This window comes from Triplophysa rosa, linkage group LG1, assembly GCF_024868665.1.
Source record: "Triplophysa rosa linkage group LG1, Trosa_1v2, whole genome shotgun sequence".
Classification (NCBI taxonomy): Eukaryota; Metazoa; Chordata; class Actinopteri; order Cypriniformes; family Nemacheilidae; genus Triplophysa; species Triplophysa rosa.
In genome coordinates, this window is record NC_079890.1 from 22,938,608 (window position 1) to 22,959,156 (window position 20,549).

Consider the following 20,549-nt stretch of genomic DNA (forward strand, 5'->3'; position numbering starts at 1 on the left):
TTGAAAGAATGCTTGTAACCAAACAGTTCTTTGCCACCATTTGTTCAACAGAACAAAATATATACATTAAGTAATTTTTCCTACTATAGTCAATGATGGCCAAGAACTGTTTGGTTACAAACATTCTTCCAAAGATCTTTCTCTGTGTTCATCAGAACAAAGACATGTATACAGATTTGGAACAACTTGAGGGTGGGTAACTACATTTTTTTTATCTTGAGTGAACTGTTCCTTTAAGTTACCTGACCCTCCTCCTAAGTGGCTGAATATTGTCTAACATAAGGCCCGGTTTCAAATGACACCCATTTCTGGTTACCTTTAGCATGTGATGTCCTCAAAGTGTCAGTTTATGAATTTTGAAGGACCCACGTAGAGCAGACTGTATGCAAAAGTTCAGACGTTAGTCTCTGAGAGACACAGTAAGTGTTCTTCTTGAATACCATTCGTTTTCAGACATACTATATTGAATAAACACCTTTGATGTATTTATCATTGAGTCACCAGTGTGCACTAGTTACCATAATGATTTTAATTATAGTTATATTATTGTTTTCCTAAGGCCATGATTCATATTTTGCTTGAAATGATAGTAATCAAGGCAAGTGATACATTTATCTACTTAATTGCTGTATTATCTCTGGCAACGGGTAGGTAATGCATGTGAATATGTTTGCACTGCTGTGAGTTGCAGTCTCAACTGCATGTTTGACAACATACATACTATTAGGGGTGTGCGTGTGTGTGTGTGTGTGTGTGTGTGTGTGTGTGTGTGTGTGTGCGTGTGTGTGTGTGTGTGTGTGTGTGCGTGTGTGTGTGTGTGTGTGTGTGTGCGTGTGCGTGTGTGCGTGTGTGTGTGTGTTGTGTGGTTCATCTTACTTTCTCAAGGACTGTCACATGACCAGCTTGCTTTGTGCTGATTGGAAGAAGGAACAGGAAGAAGAGAGAGAGAGAGAGAGAGAGAGAGAGAGAGAGAGAGAGAGAGAGAGAGAGAGAGAGAGAGAGAGAGAGAGAGAGAGAGAGAGAGAGAGAGAGAGAGAGAGAGAGAGAGAGAGAGAGAGAGAGAGAGAGAGAGAGAGAGAGAGAGGAGGGGAAGGGGAGCACACTCACACACCCTTTAGAGGACTCACAGGAAGGGAAAGAGAAGCACACGTTCTGATATCTTTAAAAAAACATTTTACGTCTCTTCAGTCACAGCAAGGCTGCTGGGCTCTCAGTTAGTCAAGCTTCAGTGGAAGTCACAAACATGTCCACGTCAATCCTGCGACGAAATTCCAGCATAAAGAGACTGCAGAAGCTCGAGAGGTGAGGTGGTTTTAATTTGTGTGTTTGTTTGTGTCTGTTACGGTTTGAATTGTGGTCTTTAAATGGTAACTAGAATTAGTGACACTGCAAACTGCCAGGTTTCTTTGCCTTTATGAGGCAAAGTTCATCATGAAACCCCAAGTCTGCATCTTATTTGATGAATCTTTAATTCCTTAACCTAAATCATAACTTTTAACTCTTATTTTGCTGATGGTGGTGATTTATTATCTGGCGGTACAGTGTAGCACTGGACAGTCATGAGGACAGAGAGATTTTTTATCAGGGACCACAGAAGTATGCTGAGTGTGAGGGGTCAAACCGAGGGAAACAAGGATCATGGACTCTTTCTGCTGTGTTTATCAGCTCTTCATGAGCTTGCAAGGGGGGTTAAAGTTCTCATAGACTGCTTAGCCGATATACATTTTAAGGTCAAAGAATGTATGGCGGACACAGTGAGAGGCAATTAAGCACACGTTAAAACCTAAGTTTGGATTTTGAGGTTGTTGGGGGGGTTGGTTTTCATAAAGTTGTCTTAAGACACGTCCATCCTACAGGATGTGTCTATATTTAAAAACATTGTCCCATAGCCTCTCCAGATGGCTCTCACGGCACATGGTGACTCAATTCATGACATCATATGAAATGGCAAAGACAGGCTTCAATAGCTTGTTTTATTGCTGAAATTTTCCTAAGGGCGGTGACATCATCTGGTAGTGTCTCTGATCATCCCCTGCTCTAAATCTGCTGTGATACAGAACAGGCCCCTCCCACTCTGCCCCGAGGACCTGGAGCTCCTCTAAACTTTGCCGGAAAATGTGAGTGGTTTCAACACCCAGCCACTCACCATGATGAATGAAAATTTAACAAAGGAAAGAGTACAGTTACATTTAATTCGGCCTAAATTAATATAAATTTTGTAGTTGCTCAGTGGGTAAAGAATTGGACTGCATTCAATGTTGACTGCCTGACGCTGTACAAAATCTAGAGACTTAAGTTTTGATTTCTTCTGGTTGTGCTGATGTGTAAATATAGATGGAAAATTAATATCATTTAAAGGAGTAGTTCACTTTAAAATAAGCCCCCATTGACTTTCCATAGTATATTTTATTCCTATTACGGAAAGTCAATGGGGGCTTATTTTAAAGTGAACTACTCCTTTAAAAACTTGAATTGCTGTAATTTATTGGCATATAGAAGACTTTTCTAATAAGCAAATTTGTAGTAAGCTTAATTGTAGTAAGCAAAATAATAATAATAATAATAATAATAGCTGAGGTCTGTGCTGATGTTGTAAATATTTTGCAAAAGTATATTTAGATCTATGTTGTAATGACATGCTCCCTTTGTTTCTCTGTAGGGGTAGCTGTGCCAGTTGCGTTTTGTTTAGCTTTTGTAATGTCAACCTCTATGAAGGAAGTCAGTTAACCATTTCCTGTCAACCCTGCTCTTCCTGTTCTAGTTTAACCGACTTCCTGTTCAACACTGACCCTGCCTTCTGTCAGATGACCCTTATCCCTATCCCTACAGTATTATTATCATGATTATGTATTATTGAGGATGATTTTATGAGGTTATCTGAAAGGCGGCAGACTCAGAGTACAGTGCAGCTTGAACATTTGTCTTACTATTCAGGGCTGTATTCAGATGGTTGTCCCGGGCCCTATGATGACACTGTTTGTCATCATCTATAAAGCATGTGTTTCTCAAACTTTTTTAAATGGTTTATCCCTCCAATAAACAATAAATTGCCCTGTCTGGACTCACATAGACAGTTAAAGTAAACAATAGTTATATAAAATACAGTATATAGCCTAGTGTAAAATGACATGCATAATGTTGTATGGTTGTATTGGAGAGTTTGTTTTTACAAATCACACAATGATGAGCTAGCAGAGTGCCATGCTCTCAAGGTGGATTGTGGAATTGAAAAAGATGTGGAGAAACTGTGCTGAACTACAGGTGTTGTAAACCAAATTCATATTGGTTATTCATATTCTGTACAGAATGGTAGAATTCCTTTGCTTTAGAAATCATTTTGTAGGTGTGGCAGATAACATATAGCAATGAACGAATGCAGTTATTTGTAAATGCAGAATGTATGATGCATACTCACAAAAGATTGACAATAGAAGATTCTATTCTATATAAGTATTGATTGGCAGTATAATAAAGGTATAAAATTACTTGCTTTCTAAAAGAGAGGGTTAGCCTTGAGCTCTACCCTACATCCACTACTTACTTATTAATGACATAAATAAACAAATAAGTTAATAAAAGTAAATGTGCAGTTGTCAAGGTCTTCCTGAAGTTTTGCGTTATATGAATTACATTTACACATTTGGTAGACGCTTTGGATGCATTATCCTATACATTTGTTTCTAAGCATGCGCAATCCCCTGGGTTCAAACCCACGACCCTGGCGTTGTTAGCGCCATGCTCTTACCACTGAGCTACAGGAAAGCTATGAATTAGTATTCTTATTTTTGTATGCAGGCTCACTGCTCAGCGCAGTCTGGAGGATACAGAAGAAATTGAGAGGGAGCGCAGAAGACGTGCAAGAGCCAGTTCCTCTGCTGAACCGCAATCCACTGTGACCCCGCAGGACACCCCGCACAATGCACAGAGTCTGGACAATCAGTCAGTATCAAAAACCTTAAAAAAACACCCCAGTCTTCACCAAATCCATACCAGAGTGTGTTATTTGTTTTGTTTCCATGGAATATTATCCCTAGAGTGTGACTCACACCCACTTTCTCTGTTTTACTCTTTGTGTGTGTGTATTCATCTGTGTGATAGTTTATGTGTGTATACTGTATGTGTCAAGACCACACCTGCTCTTTTGGATTCAATCGCAGAGGGATATTGTGTTCTATTCTAACTCAAGTCGTATAGGCTGTTGTGTTTTTGGCATCAGAGCAAGAGATAGTTCTGAATGTATTTCATTGTTTTTAGTGGTCAAAATGATCTGGTTCCACGTTCTCCACAATCTTTTGAAGAAGACGAAGGCTTCAGTGATTGGACACAACAGCTGAGTAGGCGAAAGCAGAGACAAATGGCGCAAGTGGATGTAGAACCACATTTAAATGGCTCCCATCACTCGAAACTCCAACTGTGTTCCAGCTCTGCTCAAAGTAAACTGTATCAAAATGACGCTGACATGTGTGACACAACCACATTTAAACAGACCCGATCACCCCTTTCAAATCAGAAAAACCTAGATGAGGGTGACGATGAGGATGATGTCCGAGAGAAAGAAAGAATGGATAACATTCACACAGAGACGAAAGAGAAAGAGTTCAGGCGATGGTGTGAAGAGGAGGAGAATCCAGGAAGAATGAAAGACAATGAGTCCTGGAGAAGAGAAAACCAGAGATGTGATATGGATGAGAAAGTAAGATGTTTTAGCAGTTAACACAACTAATAAACCTTACACGTAGACCAGTGAAACTCATTTTTTAGTTTTCCAAATGTCTAAATGTAATTTAAAATGATGCCTCATGGCATTTACTGAAAAAAGGGAAGCTATATATTAATAGCCCGTATAGGTCTAGCCAATAAATATAAAACTTATTAAAAATGTTTGGTGATTTCACATGAAGCCATACCCCTTCACATCCAGACCTCAAAGGTACCTACAGTAACTAATACATTTATGGTTAAAGCATATACGTATGTTTAACTCTCAGGGTATGGAAAAGAAGGCAGAGATGAAGATATCCTTCACCTCGACAATCCTCCTCCAACAGAATGGGAGAATAAACAGCACTAATGGACACGATGGGAGGCAAATAAATGAAAGGTGCAAACAGTAAACAAGCACGCACACTTTTTAGTGATAAAACAAGTCATAAAAACATCTACAATCTTTGTTTAATGAAATGTAATACATTCCTAGCATGGGTTGTAAATGCATGTAGTAGCGAAATTTCACACTTATTGAATGTGTGCTTTCAATAAGCATAAAAAATATAAAAACACAGAATCAGAAGAATGTGTTAATGTGATGTTCTAAACAGAGATTGAGAAGCAACAGCAATGTTTTACACATACAGAGCGTGTGTTGAGAAATGACATGTCAGGTGAATTTCATAACTTCCCCAGAGCAAACTGTCCTTCAGTTCAGCCTGTTTAATCCTAGGTCACGGAGAAGCATGGACTCTCCAGTCGATTCGGCAGATCTCTGCACATCAGAGAGGTACAGTCAAAATTCTTCATACTCATTCATGCTAATTGTGTTAATGATTTATGGCATTCCTTTTCCTAATCTCTTGGTATTTAGTGTGTCCGAGGATGTGTTTGTAAGGAGCAGTGAAGAGAATCATCAGCCCAGAGATACAGGAGATCAGGTACAGAGATGGATGATAGAAGAGGAGAGAGACAGGAGGAGGAGGGATGTGATGGAGAAGCTGAAGAGGTTAAGTATATCCAGCGGCGATCCAGAGGAGCCTTTCAGTCCTCTCAGCCCCAAGAGTCCCGCCTACATGGTAAATGTTTTGTAATGATGATATCATCAGCATTAGACACATCAATATGTCAGAAAATGACATTAAATACACAACAATTCATTGAATTATGTTCACATTTGCTGCATTTAAAAAGCAGATAAAAATAATGCAATGCTTGTTTGGTTAATTGTCCTATGATCTGCTGATCTGTGACACTAATGGTACCAAAACCTACAAAATAAAGCAACAAAAATAACAGCATGTACAGTACAGTAGTTAAGTGTTTTATAAAATCTAATGCAAAGCATTTCATGCATGTTGGTTTTCATTGTTTTAACATCTGAGGTTTTAACATCTCTACAAAAAAAAAACAGTAAACCTAACAACACTGAAACGAAAACAAAAAGTCCTAAAATCTAAACTTACACTTTAAAGTGTAAAATCTAAAATATGTTTGTGTATGTGGCATCTGCTCAGTTCTGCTGTTCTTCCTTTGCTGTGTGGGGTTCTCATCTTTTTCATTGCAATGTCAGTGCGGGTTGGGCTAGAACGAGGACCGAACATTGCTAAGGTGCTTTGTGTGTGTGTGTGTGTGTGCTTTGCGTGTGTGTCTGTGCTTGCTGGTTTCAGACTGAGGGTGAGGAGTGTCACTCAGAAGGTTCAAGTTCGGTGAGTTGCTTACTTTGTGCTTGTGCATGACAGTACTAGACACATTAGACTGTGTGTTTGTGTGATTTTCTGCACCTCCGTTTTGCTTTATAATGCTTTAACTGCAATTGTTCTGCTGCTGTCGCTCCTGTTTGTACTTCTTACACAAATCATAATATGTGCAGGTCACGTCCTACACATACAAATGATAGACACTTATGCTGATCAAATTTGTGGCAACATTTAAAAGCACACAGGAAGTGGGTGCCAGGATGATTTATTTGAGCAATAAATGCATCTCATCCTGTTGGGCAACACTGAACCCCTATGGCCATGACATGTTATTGTGAAAGAAACAAAAGAGTATAGTCACTTCAAGGATTTATACAGTATGATCAGCAAAGACTGTGATCGACCGGGTAAAAAGCGTCCATTAATTAGATTTCACAACAACATCTAATGTCTTTTTGTGTTTGCTCAAAAACTTGACGCATAATGACTTTGCATTGACACATTATGGCCTTTTGCAATTATCATCTGTTGCCCAATAAAATTGCACTTGCATGTGTTCTGCAATGTTGCCTGGCAAATATATATCTTAAAGCATTTTTAAACTTAAAGGTCCACTATGTCATTTTTTGGAGGATCTATTGATAGAAATGCAATATAATATGCATAACTAACTACATTCAGAGGTGTATAAAGACCTTACATAATGAAGCGTTATGTATTTATTACCTTAGAATGAGCTATTTCTATCTACATGCACCGCGGGTCCCCCTCCATGGAATTCACCACGTTGTTTCTACAGGAGCCCTAAACAGACAAACTGCTCTACAGAGCGCAATTCGTTAATACGATATCCCCTTCGGCAAAGAAGCGGAAATGTGACATCATCTTAGTCCTTTGTCAGCCACCGTAGTGCTTTGAAAGCGAGTGGTGGAGTGTGCCGTTGGTTGCAATTCGCTAAATTTCATACACTGGACCTTTCAAAGAGTAAAATTTAAGTTTTCAAATATTTCTAATTAAATGTATTTTTAATTAAACATACTGTTTTACTGTCCATCTACAGATCGCCGAGAGGACTGAGTCTCTAAACCGGTCTATTAAAAAAAGGCGAGTGTACTTGTAATTGTTGTTTTTCTGTTGCGCTGTGGGGTGTTTTGGTATGACATCATGGGTTCATTTTTGGTTATGCAAGCCAGGATAATACATTGAAGGTTGCTGTCAAAAAGATTAATTGAATTGACAGTATTTCTCTTTGATCGGCCTCTGAACAGGAAACATGAATGATTCATTCACCAGTGAACAACTGTTTGGTGTTTGGGACATTGTTCACCTTTCACTCAGGCAGACATGACATGACATGTCGTCCCTTCTCTCTCTCTTTCCTTCTCTCTGTCTCTCTCTCTCTCTCTCTCTCTCTCTTTTCACTGAACTAGGCAATGAAAAATAGCTGTTTGCCTGTGTAGTTAACATACTGTAGACATACATATAAATTATATACTGTATATTATATGTCTATGTTTATTATCTAGTCAACAAATACATCTGCAGTTAAAGAGAAACTATACCCAGCTACATTGAGCAGTTTTTTGTGCCCAACACTACAATATCATATGAATAATGGTGTTGTTCAAGCCCAAGCTTGTCTTGAAAGAACAGTATCTGTTTAAGTAACTAATTTCATTCGTTTGTGCACAACAGAAACAGCATTAAGAAGACCCAACCTCCAACCATCATCTCTAAACTAGATGGCAGATTGGAGCAGTACAACCATGCTGTTGAGGTGAATTATACCTTATACATGTGTATTGTTATGTCTACAACTTTCTGCATGTATTTAAAAACTGCATTTACATTGAATTGTACATTGTGTGTCTGCGTGTGTGTGTCTGCGTGTGTGTGCGTGCGTGTGTGTGTGTGTGTGTGTGTGTGTGTTCATGTTTGTATATCCCGGTGGGGACCTAAACCTGAATGCACACCAACACATGGGGACTCGTGTCACCGTGGGGACCAAAATTGAGGTCCCCAGGGGCAAAAAAGCTAATAAATTGTACAGAACAATATTTTTTAAAAATCTAAAAATGCAAAAAGTGTTCTATGATCTTTAGGTTTAGGGATAGGGTTAGGGATAGGGGATAGAATATACAGTTTGTACAGTATAAAAACATTACGCCAATGGACTGTCCACACGGGGATAGTAAACCAGACGTGTGTGTGTGTGTGTGTGCGTGCGTGTGTGTGTGTGTGGTGCTGCATACACATGCATACAACTTTATTTACCCCACCCAGTGCTTACCTGCACCTGATCTGATGTTTACCACTCCCTCGCATCTCACTGTGTGTTTTCAGCATGTCCAGACATCTTTTCTCTGAGTCATGCTGATTCTTTCAGACGTCCTCGCTTTGAGCTTGTCCTCTGTTTTCCAATCGTAACAGTCAAGAAAGTGCAAAGCCCCATGGCACATGTGTGTGGATGCAGGTGACATAATCCCATGGTCTCTGATATTATGTTTTGATTCACAGAGGTGCTCATTTCTTATGACTAATTCACACCTAGTACAGATTTTAACAGACCGGCTCCACACCTGCACATCCCCACAACAAAGTCACAGTGTGTGAGGATTACAATAGAAACACCTCTTTTAATTTTTTAATGTTGCTTACTAATTCTTTGTTATTTTAAGGACTGTTTTGGTTGTCTTGCCTTAAATAGGCTGCAGTTTCTAGCCATTTGTATGTTTTTATGCTCCAATATAACTATATATAATAAATTTGAACTCCTTTTGCAGTAAGGGGCTTCTTGTTTTAAACTGGAGGTGGTGTCTGTGTATGTGTCTGTGCAGGAGAGCAGTAAGGAAGGAAATGCAGCCAAGCAACCACTAATGGATGTCCCGACACCAGAAGAACCTGTATCAGCTCGGAAGACACTGTTTGAGGCAGGGGAAGCCTGGAATCAAGCTTCAGGAAAGACCACACCCTCTAAGGTTCATATTGTCGTTACATCATCCACTATTTATTAACATAGATGTGATAATATTTGTTAAAGCACCCGTGTAAATGATCACCAAAACACAGTGATTGTGTGATCACTCAATATTTAGTTAAGATACTGTAGTTGATTTATTGTTGAATTAACATTGATTCAACAATAAATCAATGATCTTTGCTATCTGTTACCTTGATTTAGAAATGGAATGAATTTATAGATCACACAGTCAGTCAGATTGATCAGTCAGGTTTGCAACACTATTCACAGCATGTGAGTAAGAGAGAGAGAGAGAGTGAATGAGTGAGTTAAGGTATTGATAAATAATAAAAAATGAAACATTATGGCTCTGATTCAGGACACAGAGGGAATGAAGGTGGGCGTGGCAGATCTAATTAACCAATGGGTTAAGGGAAACTCTGATGTCAGCTGCAAAAGCCCCTCCTCCAAAACAGTAAGTCTCTCCATGTAAATCACATAAACTACAGTAGTGAAGGCACAATATCGTCGACGTTCTAATTTTAAATAATCTGAGTGAACAGACATTAAACAAAAATTCCCTTAGTTTCATTTCCGGCTTTTCATCATTCTTCTTCTGAATCTACTATGCCATTTTTTCTTTTCCTGTAGTTCTCTTTTTTCCACTTTCTGCTGTTCTGTTCATCCTTTCCAATAAGGTAAACAATTCTTATCTCACTCTGAATGGATTGGTTACAGTGGTTTCTCAATTTCTCAGATGGTTTCTCACATTGGTTTCAAAATAATCCACTGGGTTAAAGTCTTTCAATGTCATCAAACTACAGAGAAGAGTTGGAACCGAGGATTTCAGAATATCAGATTTTTGCTCAACTTGTGTGCCTTTTGTCTGCATGAATTTATTTATATTATTAAGTCAGAATATTTTTGTTTGTTTGTGTGATTACTTTATTGTTCTTATAGGAATTTACAACAAGATTTTAACTTTTTAACACACATTTACAAAGAGATTTTCAAATGTCCACTTCAAATAAAAACAAAACGCTTACTGTAAACTTGCCTTTTTTAGATGAGTTACTGTAGCTGTCAACTGCAGTAACCACTATGTGTGAAATGGTTAGTGTTCTATAGTTAAAGTACCTGCAGTGTTAGGTCTTTTTTGTAACAAGATGTTGTTTTGTTTTCTGAGGCCATCTAGTGTTTAAAGCCAGAACAGACTTTTTGCCATGACAAAAATGAACTCATTAGATAATCTGCAATTTAATGTTAAGAAAAAAATATTATTATTGTTTTGATACATTTTATATATTCTATAAACAATAATGTTGTGTGCGTGTGTGTGTGTGTGTGTGTGTGTGTGTGTGTGCGTGCGTGTGTGTGTGCGTGCGTGCGTGTGTGTGTGTAAGTCTCAGGACGTTAAGGCTGGAGAGGTGCATAACATAAAATCCATGTGGGAGAATATGGGAGAAACATCCCCTCAGGATGAACCACATGGAAAGGTACATCATGCTGTCTAACTCATCTCATCACTAAACACTGATCACTGAAAAAGCTGATATTTCATACATAACTGTGTGTTAGGCTTTGTGTTCCTGTAGTTTGTTATACTCACGTCTTCCTTGCCTGTTTGTTTAACACAGTATGTTTATCTTTAACATTACAGGGATATGGTGGAAAAAAATACAAATTTGTTGTGAGTGGGCATGGAAAGTATGAGAAGGTCTTAATTGAGGATGACAAAAACTGAGAAACAAGTAAGAAATGTACTCTCTTTATTTAAATATTTTTCAAAAAGACAAAATATAAATACAGCATGTGCATTATTGCACAAACAGAGTTAATGCTTTATCAAACCAGACTAAAATGAAAAAAGTGTTACATCATCTTTCTTACTACATATAACCTACATAAACAGATTTAGCAGAACTTAAACACTCAAACGGTTTTTAAATGTAAGTCTAAGAAATGAACACACCTTAAACTATTCTATACATATATAATGACACAACGATAAATTTTAGTATGATTTCATTTTTTCAAATACCTACAGTATATACCTCCCTAAAAAGCCCATTATAATTTATTTTGAGCAGGGCTCTAACATCCCTCTAAACGTTACATTCTGGGGCGATTCACATTTAGCAAGTTAGTTATTTTAAATGAAGACACGCAGCAGGTGCGCGCAAATAGGGAGCGACATTTTTCTAGGCGCGTCGGCGCTGCATCGAGTGCCGCGCGTCATTTGACTAGAGAGCACCACGGGCCACGGCTCGTGTTTTCCGCTCAGTTTTAGACGCGAAATGTGAATTGCCCCTAAGGCACTCTATTCTTAGCCTGCCAGCTCGGCTGACCCGTCTCAGATGACATGCGATAACTTATCCCTTAAATCGATCCCATGGCACACCTCTCTCTGAGCCAGTTTCCTTTTTGATCATTCTCACCATTACGTTGTCAGACCGTGTCTACTTCTTCACTCTCCACAGTTCACATCCTGAACAGCTGCACCCATCAGTCGCCCTCTCAATGTAGGAATGCACTAGGCCTCACTTTCTGCTGACCAACCCTTTTACAGTACAGCACTACTCACAGCAGACCTCACTATATAGCATATATGTTTAGAGTCCGTCAGCGATTGAAGCTCAATTAAATTCACAGTCCGTTGCACCATCTAAAGCAAGAGTGCTCATTATAACATTACAATTAGATAATTCAACATTTACATCAACTTATCTAATATAAAATCAAGCATCTGTAGTTTTTGTTGTAGGAGGCCCAAATCCTTTGGCTGTTCTGTTGAAGTCCTTTGGCTCTTCACCTTTCTGTTTGCGACTAAGCAGTCCTCTCTCAAAGGCCGTGGCTATTTTGGTGAGAGGCTTCGCAGCCGCCTCCTTCAGCTTCCGAGCATTGAAGCGCGGGCTATAGAGAAGGATGGGCAGGCGGTGGACAAATGATGGAACTACTTGGTCATCCTTTTCTACATGTTTCTGCTCTTCCTCTGTTTTGTCGGCATGTATCTGCTTCATAATGTTTTCCTTCGTGGAGAACATTTGAAAAAGTACAGCATCCCACATTTTTAATGCCCTGGGCTCTGCCTTCCTTTTCACTACATCTTGACCAGCCAACTCTTCTGTGACACCTGCAGACTCTTCGTTATCAGTTGTCTTTATATCTACGTTCTGAGCATTTTTCTCAATTTCGGGCTCAGGAAAACTAGGTTCTTCTGGTTCAACCACCATGTGCTTTTTTAGTTTTATCCAGCCGCTGAGTTTGGCCATTAGGCCTTTTGGTTTCTGAGCAGCTTTTAGTTCATTTTGTGTCTTGTGATCCCCTGATGCAGATTGAGAAGGAGTCTGACTGCTAACTTTGTCATTTGTGCTTGATTTGTGGGTTTTATTTCCACCAGATACCTCAGTGTCAGCAGCATCATTTTGTCTCTCAGCGGTGACAGAATTTCTGAAAAAGTCTTGAGATTTTGAGGCATCACTGATAGACTTTGATTCTTTGGCTTTATCATCAGTGATAATGTTGGTTTTTGAACCCTGAGCAGATACATGTGATGTCTTTACAACAGTGCTTGACTCTTTGACTGCTCCAGTTTGGGATGTTCCTGATTCTTCAGATGAAGAGAGTGATAGAGATTTGGCCACCTTAAGAAGCATGGCAGCAAGGTTAGGTTCTGCACTTTGAGCTTTGGAAGTGAAAGGTGATTTGTTATTTGAACATATTAACGATTTCTGAGAATCAGATTTAAAGGGTATGGTTTGTGTGTTATCAGGCAGTTTGGTAGTTGAAGTTGAATTTGTTTGTGCTTTTGTTACATTTTTCAATTTAGAGTCAATTGTAAGTTTAGCTGCAGCTTTGCTGGCAATGTTCATGTTATTAGAGTTCTTAATGTCTGATGTTAAATCTACAGGTGGTTTTGACTTTTTTATGGCACCAGTAAGAGAAATCAAGTCTTCCTTTTTGTTTTGCATTAGAGATATTTCCATTGCCAACTGGGTGACTGGAGCTTCATTGTTTGATGCCTGTAAGACAACTACAGGTTTCTCAGAAGAGATGTGTGCACCTGAAGGTGGTCTGGATGTTGTGTTTGAAAGGCTTGGCATAGACTTCAGGCTGGTTTCGTGTTTTTGTATCTCCTGATTTTTAGTTACATCACTTTTTAACAAATGTTGTAGGGTAGGGGGTGTTTTGGGGTATACGTTTGATACAACTGCAGACTTATTTGCTCCTGGATGAGCTGCATCTATTTTCAACAAATCTGCAGGTTTAGTTACATCTGGTTTAGCATAACTTGCAGTATTGGGTGCATTCAATGTATTTGAGACTCCATGTTTGGATAGGTCTGTCATAGAGGGGGCTGCAAAATTGGATGTTCCTAAGCTTGAGTGAGCTGAAGGTTTAGGTTCTTCTGGCTTTGGGAGGTCTCCAAGTTTAATATCAGGAGGGATCTTGTTGTAACTTCTGGTGTCGGCGCATGGCATTTTAGAATATTTTATGTTAGTTGAGTTTGATGTGGTTTTATTCAAAGTGAAACCTTCAATGAGTTCATTGTTGATGTTTATGTTAGTGTGTTCAGTGCTTGCAATGGTAGTAGAAGCGTAACGCTGGTGCATTTCTAAAAACGCCTTGGTTTTCCGCTCTGGAGTTGGAGAAACTAGTGACTGCATTGTTTTCTCTGATGCAGGGTTAGAGCTTTTGGTTGGATATATAGATCTGTGTGCATTCCCTGACTGAGCTATTTGCAGTGGGATGTTTTGAATAGACAAACAATTCTTTGTTAATAATTCGACTGTATTTGAGTTCGGAATATTTGATTGTGCCATGGGAAAAGGATAAGCTGGCATTTTTTACCCCTCTGTCGTCAATGGAGGGGTGATGTTTGTAGCCACTGAAATTGGTGGTCTTGAAGCCTCTGATACAGCAACACTGGATGGGTTCGCTGTCTTTTCTAAAGGTGTATTTTCTGTATTTAAAGCCGGAGGCCTTGGCACCCCAGGTATTGTATCTTGTTTGCTTGAAGTTTTAACTGGTTTATCCGGGGCAGTGTTGTTTATAGTTTGAGTTTCAGTTATGTCAGTAACTGGTACCTTTGTTGTGAGCTGTGAGGGAGATACTGCCGCAGAAGGTTGTAAAGCCTCTGAAACTTGCTTTTGCACATCAGATGATTCTTCACCTTTGATATCAGATTTTACATTGAATATTTCTTGAGATCCTGTTGCAGAACATTTGGATACAGAACCATTTTTCAAATCTTCTTGTACCTGAGGTACAGAAGGATCATGGTGCGAATGGACCTTTATTCCACCATACGCAGTGTATTCTGCAGGTGTCAATCCATAATATGTCGACTTTCGTTTTGGGATAAAGGGTTCATTTTGAAGTGGTGTCTGGTTGCCCACAAAACGTGCTGGTGGTCTTGGTGACCAATATAAAGGAGTACTGGATGTATAAGTTCTGGAGGAAGCAAGCACTGGCTTTTCTTGATTTGTATTACTTGGAGCAGAATTAGTTGGTGTCATTATATAGGGCTCTGAAGTTTCCGTTTTGGAAAGCTGCTGTGGAACCGTAGATGTAAGCATCTCACACTCCCTAGAGATTAATTTACTAGATTCAGCGAGTGTCTTGGATAATAAAACAGCACATTTAGATATCCTTGGTGTGAGACATTCCTTAGAATAGGCCTTGGAAACAAATGGTTTGAGTCCTGTGGCAAACTGAACAACACAGTTTGGAGTGGAATTGTTTATTTTATCCACAGCAGTTTTTGGAAGGACAGCATTATTATCCACTACAGCACTTTGATTTTTCACATTAATGGATGAGGAAGGTTGGAGCCAATGATTCTGAGTTTTCTGTCCCAGGTAGTTTCTTGAAGATGCTGTCGATTCCATTGTGGATGATGAAGTGGTGTTTAATGTAAACAATCGTTGATTATCCTCGGTTCTTTTTGTAACTGAGTGTGTATGTGTGTTTTGTTGACTAAAAGGGGTTTTAGCCTCATATGCCATCGCTGCATTTTGTTTAGCATTTATTGGGTCCTGTTTTGCAATGGTCGGTCCTGTCTTACGTGATAATGTGTCCTGAACAGGTGGCTTTAATACGTCATAAAATGAAGTCTTTGGAGTGAAAATCCTAGTTTGTGGAAACAGAGGTATTTTCTGCACTGTGGAAGTCATGCCTGTGCCAAATTGTGATTTCTCAGGGCCAGTTTCCATAATGTGATCATTTGCAAAAGGCTTGGGAGTAAACAGTGCAGGTGTAACATTCTTATATTCTTCATTCATGATGTGACTCTGTGTCTGGTAAGCAGATGAAAAGGATGATATCACGTTTGGAGTGGGTGCTCGAACTGGAGCCAAAGTGGGAGCTTGTGTTTGCGCTGAGGCTTGATAGTTATCCACACCATAACTTTGTAGTTCTTCTGATGGCCCATGCCTAGTCACTTCTCCTAAAGGCTGGGATTGAAGCATTTGGCTGAATGCTATCTCAAATGGTGCATCTGTGTACGAGTCTGCAGTCTGCTCTGTGTCATCGTCAAAAAGAAGCGATGAGCATGTGTATAGTGGTGCTATCTGATGCTCCAGGGATCGGGCAGGGCTGGAGTATGACAATGTGGGTGTGGAACTGTAGTGTGAGCTATTGACGGAGTACACATATGGGGAGCTCGAGTAGTGGTGGAAGGGGCTTGTGGAGGAATATCGAGAGTCAGGGGTCCTGCTGAAGAGGGTTTCTGGAGTCCGGGGAGGAGTGGAGTGGTCACTGTGCTCTAGATCAGGACTGGCTTCATTCACTGGAGATAGGCTGGACCGGAATGGGATGGGTGTCTGAGAGCAAGAGCCGACTTTCTTCTTTGTTATTTTCTTTAGTAGTTTTTGCAGACGGACGTTGTCTCTCCCTGGTTTGGGCAGTAGAGGGGGAGGATACTGCTGTGGAAGCAGGTTAGGCTGGCTACCGTAGCTTAAATCCATAAGCATTTTAACACCTGCATTAAAGACAATCTGATGTTAAACATAATATTCACTCGAAAATTCTATTTTTTGCAATGACAATTCTGAATTTGACCTTAAATGGATAGTTCACCCAAAAATAAAAATAAATGTACTCACCCTCATGTCTTTCAAAACCTGTACGACTTTCTTTCTTCTGCAGAACACAAAAGAATGTATTTTGAAGAATGTTGGTTTACCAAATAACCTCATCCATCATTGACTTCCATCATTAAATAAAAAATAACTTCTTTTATGTTTCACATAAGAAAGAGTCATGAAGAACATGGGGTAGAACAAATGATGGCGAACAAATGATGGCAAATAAAAGTTGGGGGGTGAACCATTATACATGTTGATAACAAAAACAATAAGATTAACATGAAGCATATACTGTATGTTCAGTACTTGTTTCCTGTCTATTTTGGGTTTATGTAAAATAAATACTTGCTCTGTAATCTTTTGAATAACGTATTTATCTTTTCTCTCTTTAGCTGGCTGATAGATGGAAAAGGAAAAGATGCTGTTATACAAATGTACAACAAAATGTGATCATCTCCATCATTAACACACAATATTACAGGTTATTACTTACATTATATAACACATTACATTATTATGTGAAGCTTTAAATACAGAGTAAAGTTTTTTTAACTCTATCGAGCTATACACTTGAATCACTTGTCAGACTGTTTAGTTTGGAAAAACACAACCGTCAGTAAGTATTTAATACAGAATCAGGTCTGGAAGACACTGGGAATCAATGAAATAAACTTGTCTGTGATGATTTCTAAAATCACATTAATGTAATGTGAAATGTTGGGGAGCATAGAATGCTTAAATTTAATTTTTGAAATGGAATTACATTTTAAAAGAGGATAGAAATATGTAGGCTATATCCAGAAAAGAAGTAACAGAGCAATGTTTTTTTTTATAAAAAAATGTTTTTTTTCTGTTTGACTGTACTGCCTCACTGTCCTGCTATTGTTTTCTCCATGTTTATTATTTTGCCAGATTATTGTCTCATACAGTGAAGAACATTTAGTTACTTTTAATACACACCCCAATCTCATAAATGACTGTGAGGATTGCATGAATAAAATAATGCATTTTTATATGTTTGTCACAAAAAGGTAATAAAACCGCCTATGATCTTTAAAAAAAAACATCAGTGAATGTCTCAAGTCACTTTACATTTTCTGCAACTTTATACAAAAAATTGTAGCATGGTGTACCATGTCCATCAGTCACACACATTGCAATGCAAAATTCAGTTAAAATGGTTTATCTGTCCAAATGGTTTATACTGGTCCACCATCCAAACCAGCCTGGACTAGCATTGAAATTCATGGTGGTTTAAGTTTTAAGTTCTTTTCAGCTGGGCTCTGAGCTACTTTAGGGTTGGTGTGTATTCTTGTGCCTGTAACAGTGTTGTCCCTGAAATGTGAGCTGCTCTACATTTTATTTTTGCTCACTGAAAGACTGCACATCCTGCAACCACAATAAGGCTTGAAAAACACCATTCTTACCTCACAGAACAATAGCATGGATATACATTCATTATTTCTCCAATATCAATAACCTATATATTTAATGCACAACCTTTACACAATATTTGTTTGTTTGTTTCTCTTAAAATAGTCTAGAAAGCAACCATTAAACAAATATAGTAACCTCAGAGAACAAACTTCAATGTCTAAACTCGAGGCTTGTGTAAGACTGATCTCTCCAAGTATGTATTTTTCTTTGGACCGGAGACTTTTGAGATCACTGCTAAAGAAGTAGCTGACTGATATCTGAGCCATGTCTGTCTTATTTGGCTTCTGCTCTATAAACTTAAAGTGCAAAGACTTGACACGAAAACGTTGTGTACAGTATATGGCATTCCAATACATTATTTGACAAATCCAGCTGTGGTGGTAGTGCCATGAGCATTTGTGAGACTCAAGGTAAAGCTGGTAAAGAGAGGTGTGCTGATCTGAAAAATGTTTGTAAACAGACATAAATCAGTCAGTGCTACAGTACTGCACAAGCACACTGAAATGTGTGTTTTACAAAATCAAGATATGCAAATGCAACACATTTTCTTTTTATATATGCATATGTCAAACAAAGATGCAAATTTAATCAGCGTTCAATAGTTTTAAAGCATGTACTTTGATAGCACTTGACACTTGTGCTGGTCAGAACATTGACCTGAGGCCTAATTTCTCACACAGAGCCACGCACCAGTCAGCCACTAGCACGTCACAGTCACGCTGTTAATGAAAGCTGAAATGTGCAATTTTGGGGAGTTTACCTGTGCGAGTTCTGCTGCGGAAATAAGTTTGCGTCTGTAGGCTCCAGCATCGAGTGTGGTGGGGGAAAGATTAGTGGAACAGAGCTACAGGACATGGTGACCTACCCCTTTTCCATGCCAAAAATAAAACTGCTCGCCCTGAATTCATGCTATGCTCTGACAGCCAGTGAGCTGTAACCAGACAGGGGGTTTCCACTTCACCTGAGATATACTTTATGACGGGGCTGGAGAACGTGTTGTGTTGTCAAAGGTCTGTTTCTCCTTTGCTGTTTTCTGGTCTGGTGAAGGCCACGTGGAAATGTGATATCTGTTAAAATGGTAAAGCTGATAACTTGTATGTTAACCATCTGCGTTGCTAAATGCTATTTAGGGGGACTCAGTCCCCTGTGTCTTTCATCTCAGCGTCCCGTTAAATCCTGTTATCAACTCAGCTGTTAGCACCCTTAAAAATCAACAATTATGTCATCTGAAAGCAGTGGCTGCAGGAAGACATCTGAGGCTATTTCAAGTTGGACTTTTTTGGAGGATCTATTGACAGAAATGCAATATAATAAACATAACTATAGATAGATAGATAGATAGATAGATAGATAGATAGATAGATAGATAGATAGATAGATAGATAGATAGATAGTCCTCAAGGAGGAAATTCATTTTCACAGGAGGGTGCGTATGCAATATAACAATGCATCACAATACAATGTAATCAAAAACACAGATCACACAAAAAAACAAAGGCGGGAGTGTGCCACAATAGCTTATTCCTATGTGTTAAAAGCACGTATAGCTGTTGGAACAAAACTCTTACTATAGTTAGTCTTCTTACACATAGGTAGTCTATACCTACGGCCAGATGGAAGGGGTATAAAATACTGATAGAGTGGGTGATCTGGGTTATTCAGGACTGTATGTGCTTTCCAAATCACAGCTAAAATAACAAAATCTGATAATTTAGTAGTAGGCATACTGATAATCTTCCCAGCCAAATAAATTATCTTTAGAAGTTTGTTCTTATTAGAGATTGTAAGCATATGGAAAAAACAGATGGAACCATACATAACACCCGGCTCAATAATACTTCTATATAAGAGAAGAAGGAGATGTGGCTGCACAGACACATTTTTACGTTTACGAAGAACTGTAAGTCTCTGTTGACAGCACTTGTAGATAACATTGAACATGCTGATTAAAATTAAGATGGTCATCCAATATAATGCCAAGGTATCTAAAATGATCCACCCTTTCACATATTTCACCATTGATAGAAATACTAGGATGGGTCAGTGATTTCGAAGAACAGAAAATCTGTTATTTAGTCTTTGAGATAGTAAGGTGGAGAAAATGATCATCACACCATGTGCAAAAATCTGTTATACAACGTGGATAGTCCAAAAAATATTAATTATCCTTATTTTTTAGTAACGCAAGAATAGCTGTATCGTCTGCATATTAAAAATAATGGGTAGTAGTAAATGAGCTCTGACAGTCATTTGTGTAAAGAGAATAGAGAAATGGACTTAATACACACCCCTGGGGTGCTCCCGTATTACAGACAATAGTTGGTGATAATAAATTATCCACTTTTACCATTTGCAGTCTATCAGACAGAAAATTATAAATCCAGTGAATTAATGATGATGAAACTTGCAAGACCTGTAGTTTCTTAACTACCTGATGACGCTGAATTGAAAGCAAAACTAAAGTCGATAAAATAGTGTCTAGCATAATTTCCAGAAAAGACCTTACATAATGAAGCGTTATGTTTTTATTACCTTAAAATGAGCTATTTCTATGCACATACTGTCACGGTCCCACCGTCTTGTTTATGAAATTCTAGTCACTCACTCTAGTCACTCACAGGAGCTCAAGGTGATGTTCAATGGCTGTCTTGCGGAACC

The 20,549-nt window shown here is 38.8% G+C and overlaps 2 protein-coding genes across 4 annotated transcripts; one reads left to right on the forward strand and one right to left on the reverse strand.

Moving 5' to 3' along the window:
- The first annotated feature begins 1,053 nt into the window (after positions 1-1,053).
- lsp1b (lymphocyte specific protein 1 b) lies at positions 1,054-17,530 on the forward strand. Of its 3 annotated transcripts, XM_057338847.1 has the most exons (15): positions 1,054-1,302; positions 1,996-2,117; positions 3,796-3,939; positions 4,255-4,693; positions 4,989-5,101; positions 5,441-5,497; positions 5,582-5,786; positions 6,378-6,416; positions 7,468-7,511; positions 8,103-8,184; positions 9,245-9,385; positions 9,746-9,841; positions 10,770-10,862; positions 11,027-11,117; positions 16,847-17,530. In XM_057338847.1, coding segments are annotated over exons 2-14 (1,539 nt in total). In that variant the 5' UTR covers positions 1,054-1,302; positions 1,996-2,115; the 3' UTR covers positions 11,111-11,117; positions 16,847-17,530. The 3 variants fall into 3 exon arrangements, with proteins under 3 accessions (XP_057194830.1, XP_057194815.1, XP_057194824.1); XM_057338832.1 differs by lacking the exon at positions 1,996-2,117; XM_057338841.1 differs by lacking the exons at positions 1,996-2,117; positions 6,378-6,416 and having other exon boundaries at positions 1,056-1,302.
- On the reverse strand, positions 14,209-18,671 carry LOC130557203 (uncharacterized). The gene is made up of 2 exons (XM_057338820.1): positions 18,652-18,671; positions 14,209-16,509 (listed from the first exon to the last, which is right to left on the reverse strand). The coding sequence occupies exon 2, from the start codon at positions 16,338-16,340 to the stop codon at positions 14,214-14,216; it is 2,127 nt and encodes a 708-aa protein (XP_057194803.1). The 5' UTR covers positions 16,341-16,509; positions 18,652-18,671; the 3' UTR covers positions 14,209-14,213.
- Positions 18,672-20,549: the final 1,878 nt, after the last annotated feature.

Coding starts and splice junctions, on each gene's coding strand:
- lsp1b (XM_057338832.1), top strand. CDS start 1,244: ATGTCCACGTCAATCCTGCGACGAAATTCCAGCATAAAGAGACTGCAG. Junction 1,303..3,795: donor AGACTGCAGAAGCTCGAGAG/GTGAGGTGGTTT, acceptor TTTTGTATGCAG/GCTCACTGCTCAGCGCAGTC. Junction 10,863..11,026: donor AGGATGAACCACATGGAAAG/GTACATCATGCT, acceptor TTAACATTACAG/GGATATGGTGGAAAAAAATA.
- LOC130557203 (XM_057338820.1), bottom strand. CDS start 16,340: ATGCTTATGGATTTAAGCTACGGTAGCCAGCCTAACCTGCTTCCACAG.